General features: G+C 46.9%; 2 protein-coding genes across 2 annotated transcripts; one reads left to right on the forward strand and one right to left on the reverse strand.

Annotated features, from left to right (window-relative positions):
* Window positions 1-124: 124 nt before the first annotated feature.
* GIQ15_03663 (uncharacterized protein) lies at window positions 125-915 on the forward strand (the record flags this gene model as incomplete). Its single annotated transcript, XM_033551080.1, has 3 exons — window positions 125-418; window positions 476-810; window positions 861-915. The coding sequence occupies 3 exons, from the start codon at window positions 125-127 to the stop codon at window positions 913-915; spliced, it is 684 nt and encodes a 227-aa protein (XP_033408241.1).
* Window positions 916-3,737: 2,822 nt separating this feature from the next.
* On the reverse strand, window positions 3,738-5,575 carry GIQ15_03664 (uncharacterized protein; the record flags this gene model as incomplete). The annotated part of the gene is made up of 3 exons (XM_033551081.1): window positions 3,738-3,880; window positions 3,980-4,870; window positions 4,990-5,575. The coding sequence occupies 3 exons, from the start codon at window positions 5,573-5,575 to the stop codon at window positions 3,738-3,740; spliced, it is 1,620 nt and encodes a 539-aa protein (XP_033408242.1).
* Between the last annotated feature and the right edge of the window lie 3,325 nt (window positions 5,576-8,900).

Here is an 8,900-nt window from a genome sequence, read left to right on the forward strand (position 1 = left end):
GTTTCCGAAGCCATACTTGCGCCCTAGGTCCTTGAGCCTATACTTATGGCCCAGCTCTCATGAGAGTAACCAACTGGCACTTGTATTCCAGCTCTGAATTCGCCTCTACCGCTCGTCATCAAGTATGAATATGTTTTTCGGTTATGCGGTTCGTGCTGCTGCCGCAGTCATCGTTTCGACCCTTCCTTTAAATTCAGAGCATCTAATACCCGACTACGAGACAACCCTCAACTGGCTAATTGAAGACAATGAACTACGTGACATTCTTAACTGCATCGGAGAATACTTTTCAGAGTATGAGGATTCTCTTATACTGTCGTTCTTCTCCCAGGACACCTACGATTCCGACAATGCCGGCTTCTGGAACGACCAGAAGCCAAGCCAGACAGTTGGCCGGCCCATGGTGGACATGTGCAAGGTACGCAATCATGGGTACCAGCTTATTAGAATGAAACCTAACCTGCCATAACTACAGCGAAGGATCCAGTGGAGAATCTCTCAACATTTACGCAGTTTTCCGAAACTAGGAATAGCCGTTCTCCCGCTGATACTAATCCGCATCGATGATAGTAGATGGAGCGATTCTGCCGTCACCTGCCGTCAATTAAAATATTTCATCTACTGCGGTGTACATTTGGTCCATGAGGGACCGCTACAGGAATGGAATTACGACAGAAAAGATCTAATTACAGAGCTAATTGGAGCGCCGCAGCCCACCAGCGGACCAATACCGGACTCTCTCTTTATGTTTCTAGCATCTGCTGTCGGATCATGCCCTCCAAAGTCGGCGGTACTCTTTAAGGTGCCTAGGTATGTAAAACCTGGCGCTCTAAACTTCAAGTATACTAACAGGCTTTTAGGAAAATTCTTCACCCTGACATATCGCATCTTTATGCAGATGACCTGTATATGTAGGCCTATCCTATCGAATACCATGACTCAGAGCTAACGAGAATCTAGAGTTGTCGTTACCCACAAGGTTCAAACTCCTTCTGCGACGTATGAGGTTATCTCGGCGGAAAAGGGCTTGCTTGAATCAATACACCGTATAGCTCCTATCATTATCAGGACCCCAGTCGATGACCAGTGGGTACAAAGAGTGTGTGATTCCATAAGCAAGCAGCCCGATATGGTTCACTACTTCAATACAATCGTGCGGCCTAACTTCCCTGGTATAGAGGCGACAGAGGAAGTAATTTGGAAATATGTATCCAGGTTGTCAGAATATCAACATCGGGGGAAACGTCCATAAGCAAGCGAGTTACTGGCCCTGTCCCCCAGAAGGGATCAAGGGCGCAGGGTGCCCAAACCAGCTAGTCACAATAAGTATCGAGAATGAGCCAACGATCCCTTGTAAAAGCGTTTTGTAAAATATGAGCCTCGTAACTTAACTAAAACCTGCGGGTCAACCTTATCAAAAGAAGATCTGGCAGCACCCTTCTGGGGCCTGGGCCGCTGAGAGGGTGGGCCTAAATGGCGGACGACACCTTGCCTTCCTAGATACGAAAAAGGCAGGTTGTGGCGTGCCTGGACTTTTGCCTAAAATAACCTCCCTCAGCCAAACAACGCCTTGAGCTCCGAGGCATAAAGAATCCTCGTATACACAAGCATGCGTGGAAATGCATTCGCCTATAGGCGAAAGGGCTAGTAAGGGGAAAGGAACTTTCTTGACTTGGTGCACAATGCAGTAGTGGGACCCGATACATATTCGCGCCACTCAACTCTCCCCAGGTCTACATATCTTGAAGCCCTGCGAAGCCTGGCAATGAGAGTCTCGCGCGAATATAAAGTGGACAGCTCTGCACTCCCATTATTATCTTTCCTGCTCACCAATTTGACAGAATACTCGGGTATACGTCTCATTATGGAAGGGGCTAGACAGATGGTAAGTGTCAGGCCCAAGCACATCCTCTATACGCATGCTAATGGATCTTATAGCAAGTTTTCCCCTTGTATAAAAATGTTGGAGCTGGAGCACGTCACACAGAGCCTCGAGCTGTGAAGTGGAACGTTTTACGGCAGGATGGCATCGAAATAAGCTCAGGTGCCTCTTATTATAAAGACCTGCCTTCTGTGGACCAGGAATTTCTTCGACAGCTGGGTATAGGAGTGGTTGCTACAATATTATTTAACTCGTAAGTTGGCGTCAAAACCTATGGCTGGCCGATACTGATCGCTAGGTATAGGCCTGAGAGGCGTTCTAATTATTATTGGTATATATCCATGTACCCTTTAAACAGCTCAAATCCCGCTCGCTGACCGATATATAGGTGTGTCTCTCTCCCTGGGGACATTATCGGAAATCAGCCGCCAGATGACGACCCGTACGACTTGGCTATGGAAATTGGTGCTCCACTATTTTTCGGTTTACTACTGAAAGAGAGAACAGTCCTCAGCAGCAAACTTAAAGAGGAAAAATTTCTCACAAACATTATGCCCAGAAGCCAATTAACCGATTGGGACCGGCGGAAGGAGTTTTATCATGGAGTTTGGCAGCAGACCCAACAAGTTGTGTGTGAATCCTTTACTACATCGAAAATCTTTGAATTTGTCAAAACTACACACCCAAGTTCTTTTTGGAACGTGATTTAGGTGGTATGAGCCGGGAGTGTCGTTAATTAGTGGGATATGACTCACAGCCCAATAGTAGTTAAGCCAAAGCGGCGATGTTAATGCAATCTAGTCGTTATGTTATTCGTTGCGTTGAGGTAATGCTGTGCATATTTTAGCTTACGAGGGTTATATCTAGTGGACTGTAGACGCAGCTTCTGTGGGGCCACCACGCACCCTGGAAGCTCTGAGGGCTTGCCGCGGGGGCTTGGCAAATATTCTTCGGAGCCGCTACATGAATTCTCCTAGTAGAGTGGAGCTAATGCGGATGGTGCACCCTTTCCCTGCAGCTCCTTCGTCTGATCCTCTTGAATAAAGAGATATTCAGAGGCTTAGGGTTGCTTTCCATCGCAGCGTGCCTGAATATCCATTGCATCCAGTCACCATACGTGTGACCGAGCCTTTCAGAGCGTCAAGGGTTACGGGATTTGAAAAAGCTTGGAATTGACCTACCTACGTTTGCGAGGTTTGATTCTCTGTCGTTGTACACTCGCATGTCGCGGAGGCGCGGGGCTCATGGCCCGGAGGATTTATCCCATATAATGAGAGAGCATCCTGAAATTATTTCTTATTGATACTCTCCGCCAGTTTGCTTGAAAACGTGTCTGCAAAAGTCAGATAGATCCTCTTGCATGCTCCCAAAGCCATGCTTATACCCCGAGTCCCAACTCCCCTATCTTTGGCCGTGCCGGCTAATGCACACTCTCCCGGTGAGGTAGGCAGATGTGGGCATCCGATCGTGAGTACTCTTACTCCAAGTACTACATGCTGTGGCTAATGGATCATACAGCTGGGTCGGGCCTACATCCTGTTCAAAGACCCCACAGCTGGTATACGGGATCCGACGCCTGTTTTTCTCAGATGGAAGTTATTTCTCCAACATGAAAGAAGGTACACAAACTGGAGAAAAAAGAGAATTCCGAAAGCCGTTGGATAATATAAGGGGGTTTACAAGTTAATCTTGTCTCTTTAGCAAAGGGAACGAGGCGAGCTACGGACGGTCAACTATTGGACTACATACATATAGATGATCCAATATCAGGGTGACTATCTCTAGCGGCAGCTCCCTGAGGCTGGTCCCAACCATGGTGTCGGTGGTCACGACTGCGGTAGCAGCTTTGGAGGCCTCAACGGGCTCTGGGGCAGGGTTTAAGCTGGCCGTAGGCCTTAACGGGGCGGACGGCGCGGATGTTAAAGCCAGCGGTACGGGCCGGGGTGCGGGGCTGAGGGGGCTTGCCGCTGACGCGGTAGCCAAAACGTTTGTCGTTGACTGGTAGAGAGCGCCATAGAGCGCGGAAAGTAGATAACTTGGATCTATATTGAGGGATTGCACAGCGCATACGGTAGATCTATCGAGGAGATCGCTCACGCTTCTTGCCCCCTCTCTCCTTCTCCCTCTCCTTTTTCTTCTCCTGTTCTCGCAAGGCTGCATACCTCTTCTCCACGGACGAAGGGATTCTTAGAGGAAAAAGTCTCTCGACGGCGACTTCGGCCAAGGGACGGCACTCCCGGACCAGAGGTAGGAGGAGCGCATCCTCGTCCCTGGACCATCGACCCCTCTTCCACTTCCTCTCCTCCATTCCCTTGCTAGACACGGCGCCACCGGCGTCCGCGCACCCCTTACTCGACCCACGCTCTGCGCCATCTACACACGCCGTCGCGCTCGTCGCAACTCGAGCTAAACTCACGTCGGCCAGTGAGCGGCCCATACGGTGCTTGGCCACGACCTCCATCACGGCAGAGGTGACGGCAGCCGCCAGCTTGAGTTCCTCCTCTGTGAACGCGACGCCGGAGCCGCGAGGACCCTCCGCAACGCGAGCTTCTTTCCTCACACTCGTTGCAGCGAGGAGGCGGGTTACGGCACCTTGGGTTTTCGCCGGGTTCGGAGGCGTAGATATCCTGCGCCGTTTCGATGGCGCGGCACACGCGTAGCTCTCGTCTTCCCCGCTGAGTGAGTCGCTGTCTCCGGTGTCATCACGGTCCGCATCTTCACTATCCGCAACTTCACTGTCGACAGTCGTCGAGGCTCGACTGGAGTCAACCCGCACGGAATTACGGCGTGAAGGTATCTGTACCTGGACCGCCACCATAGGAGGCGGCCGCGGTTGCCCTTTCCTCCTCGCGCCATCTTTCTGGCCGTCGAGGCACATTCGAGACGTCTGAGCGTCACCACGAGACTTCCGGGGACTCGAGCGGTACCCGATTTCCAGTGGATTACGAACGCCGCCGCGGTCGTCAGAATCGATCGAGACGGGTTCGCCTGTCAGAGGAGAAGTAGGGTCAGCACATGCACGACACAGAGGATGTAGAAGGTCACGCGTATATGGCAGGTGGCAGGAGCAGGAGAGGGCTCAGGAAAGGGAGGGGGGGGAATCATACCTGATGAGTCTGGTTGCCTCATGTCGTCCAGCGCGGCTCTGTCGCCTTCGAGCGGGCTAACGGGCAGGTCGACACATTCGACCAACTGGGCCCTGGGGACGCGTTCACCGACAGGCTCCACATAAGCATCCCCAGACGGGTACCCCGGCGCTTCGTCGCTGACGGAACTGGTCCCCGTCAGGTCGAGGACCTCAATTTCCTCGAATGCCCTGTCGAATGCAGAGCCAGGACGCGTGTCCGGCACCCGTGCCGGTGCATGCTGCTCCTGTTTTTCGCTTAATCCCCAGAGGGGCCCGGATGTGGACATCGTCGGGGGCTGGGGCTTGGGGGGCAATGGGTGCTGGGGAGGTGTGGAGAGAAGGAGTCCGGATCTAGGGAGAGGGGGGTCGGCCGCCACTGACGGCCTCGGGGGAAGGGGATTCAGCTGGGTTCGCGGAGCAGTGGGCTGGGGGAAGGCAAGTGTGTGTGGTGCAGCGAAGGAAGTGTCCTGCGGAACGGGGTGTGCGCGGGTGGTGCATTTGGGCATACGCCCGGCTTGGAAGGAAGATGGCGTGTGAACTTCGATCTCGTCCAGAGAGATGGCCATTTTCGCGATCTCGCTTCTCCTGGGGACTCTGTGAGATGGTAGCTGGAGTTGGACACTGAAGGGAGACTGTCCGGGTTATATAGACGGTTGGAAACAACGATATGGGGCCTGGAGGACCCTGACCCGGAGCGATTCCCAGGGTGTACAAAGAACGCCTTGCCACTCCTTTTCTCACAGCCCCTAAACATGGACCGGCGCACAGTAGGATAGGTGGCAGACGGGACTGAATATGCAGGTGTGCTGACGATGCGGCGATTCCGAAGGTCTCAGCTCCCTGCCAGGGTTGATCTTGCCACGGACTCCCTGTTCGTGCCTCAATTGTAGATGTTGGAACGCACATGCGACGAGGGAAAATAAATTGAGATGCGGGGGCCCGGAGGCCGGCCAGAGGTTCACTGCAATGAGGCATTTATGCCATTGGGCCACGATACAGCCCGTGTGATATCTCCCGCATGACATAGCCCCCGTGTGGCCTGCAATGGCCGGGGCTGAGGGGGGATGCGTGCTTGTTGAAAGCGCGGGCACGTCAGCTGGCTGCGCCGCCTGTGCCGCGACGAGACATGGCGTCCCAGGGCCGGTTCGGGGCCAAATGGCCTCTATGCACCGCTTGCACCTCCCTCGGAGTCCGCCATATCCCCAGCCGAGGAGATTTGGTAGGGGGGGCCGGGTTGAGGGGTTTCACACGAAACAAGTCATCTTAGCAATCTCATCATAGGCCCATGAAGATCAGCTGCCGAGCGAGGGAGTGCAGGGGACGAAGGGGGCGCAGGTTCCGAGCACGTTTCCAGCTGGCGGTGAGAATGCGCATGCCGGCGAGCCAGAGACGAGAAGGCGAGGAAAGGATGTCAACCACCGGCGAGAGATGGTGAGGGAGCGATTGCAGACGGCGCGCGGCACAGCCAGCGGATACGGGAAGAGGATACAAATGGGAATTCAGGGAAGACGAAGGGTGCGAAACGGGTGGACGTGCCGGGCAGACAATGAAAAATTGGGTCCCCAAAGGTGATGGGTGGGTAGCCGGTCGAATATTCGCGCATGCAGCATGGGTATAGGGAAAAAAAAGCAAGGGCAAAGAGAAAATGGGGGGACGGGAGGCGACGCAGGCAGACGGCGACGACGGAGACGAAGAGAAGGAAAGAAAAGAAGAGGGAGGAGGGAAGTGCGTGTGCGATGGAGAGATTTATATAGTCGAGCGGAGCGACGTCACAGACGGAGCAGGGGCCGGCAGGTGACGCCAAACCGCAACGGGACGCGCCAAACCCAAACTGGAGGCGCCAAACCCGAACGGGACGACGGCCGGATCGCGCCGCGCTCGCGCAAGGCGAAATTATACTATTTATTAAAAAAACTATATTACTAAAAATAATATATATCCTATTATAATATATCTTTATAAATAAAGAATTACTAGATAAAATTATATTAAATAGAGATATAGGATTTATATATAAATTCTAGATAATATTTATTAAAAGAATAGAGATTAAATAAAAAACTTTAATAGTATATTATTTATAGATAGATAAATAAAGTAAAAGAATAAACTAAATAGTAGAATAGTACCTAAGATAATATATTAACTATAAATAGGATAACTAGGTTTTACTACTACTAATAGTATAGCTCGCCTATAATAGAGCGAAGAACGCCTTAATAGGTATAATACCTTTCTTTATAAACTATAAAAGAGAATTAGAAATAATAAAAATATTAAAAGAAGGTAGAACACACACCTTAAATATAGAGGTTTTAGTAGAATAGATATATAAACTCTATAAATACCTATAGTTAGACCTTAAATTCTTAAACTATAAAATAAAATACTACTATAACTAATGGTATATAAAAGTATTAGATTTTAAAAAGGGGGAAAAAGTATTTCTACTTTAATAAAATATTAAAATATAGAGACTAAATAATAAATTAGACTATAAGAAACTAGAACTATTTAAAATCTTAAAGAAAATTAGGTAACTTAATTATAAACTCTAACTCTTAGAATATATATAAATATACCTAATATTTTATATCTTATTAATTAAAAAAGTACTCTAGAATACTAAACTATATAAATTAAAAATATAACTAAAAAATTAAGAAAAAGAATACAAAGTTAAAAAGATCCTAGATAAGAAAGTAATTAATAGATAAACTTACTACTTAGTTAAATAGAAAGAATATAACTTCTTAGAAAATACTTATAAGCTAGCTAAATACTTAAAGGATTTACCACGCCTAATAAAGGAATTTCACTAATAAACTTAGTATTAAAAGAAGAGACTAATAGAGTAGAATCTACAAATAAAGTAAGGTTAAATAAAGAACCTAATTTACTTAGAAGCTATTAGAAATCATATTCTTAGAGTTTAGCTAAATAACTCTTCTCTTCCTTTAGCTTTTCTAACTCTTTTATAGTCTTAATAGATAATTTAATAAATCTATTAATATAATTCTAAAGGAACTTATATTAATAAGTAAGATAATTAAAATAGGTATTAGAATTATTTAATACTTTTGAAAAGACTTTATAAATTTATTAAGATTCCTTACAAGCTTTATACTTTTTTAACTCTAACTTTTCCTTTTTATATTAAACTTTGACCTAGTTAAATAAAAAAAGTACATAATTATAAATATAAGGATAACCTATATAGATATACTTTAAATACTTTATAGAATAAGATAATAATATAGAGGTTACTATTCTTTAAATAGTAAATATAATAGAAAGGCATCGCGATACTAATTTTTATAATATTTTCTTTTAATATATAAGTATAGATAGACTGGGGACGGGTCGGTTCGGGCCGGGTTTTTGGCCTATTCCACCTCGACCCGGCGGGTATCTATATCATTCCGTACCCGCGAGTTTGGGTATCAAATAAGTCGAGTATTGACCAGGTACGAGTCGATTATATTGATCTTCTTATTTAGTTCCTAATTTAGTTAGATTAGCCTATTTTTAGAATTTTTGTTTATTTATAGATATTAGACTAACTAAATAGAGTAATTTAAAGCTTAATTATTAATTATTAATTAGATTTTGGCTTAGTAATCAATATTTTAATACCCGACTAGGTATCTAGGTGATACCCGACCCAAATCGACTTGTTTGAATTTGATAAATACCCGACCGGTAGCAACTCGGTCGGGTTCGGGTCGGTTCGGTTCGATTATCAAACTCGTACCCGTCCCTAGTCTAAGTATAGATAGAAAAAGAATCTTTAAAAGACTTTAGAATATTAGTAATACCTTTAAAACGAGCTATAGTAAAGTATACCTAAAAAAATATAATAATAAACTAAAAAAAGGGAAACTAACTAAG

Source organism: Arthroderma uncinatum, assembly GCF_011692745.1.
Source record: "Arthroderma uncinatum strain CBS 119779 chromosome Unknown scaffold2, whole genome shotgun sequence".
NCBI classification, from domain to species: Eukaryota; Fungi; Ascomycota; class Eurotiomycetes; order Onygenales; family Arthrodermataceae; genus Arthroderma; species Arthroderma uncinatum.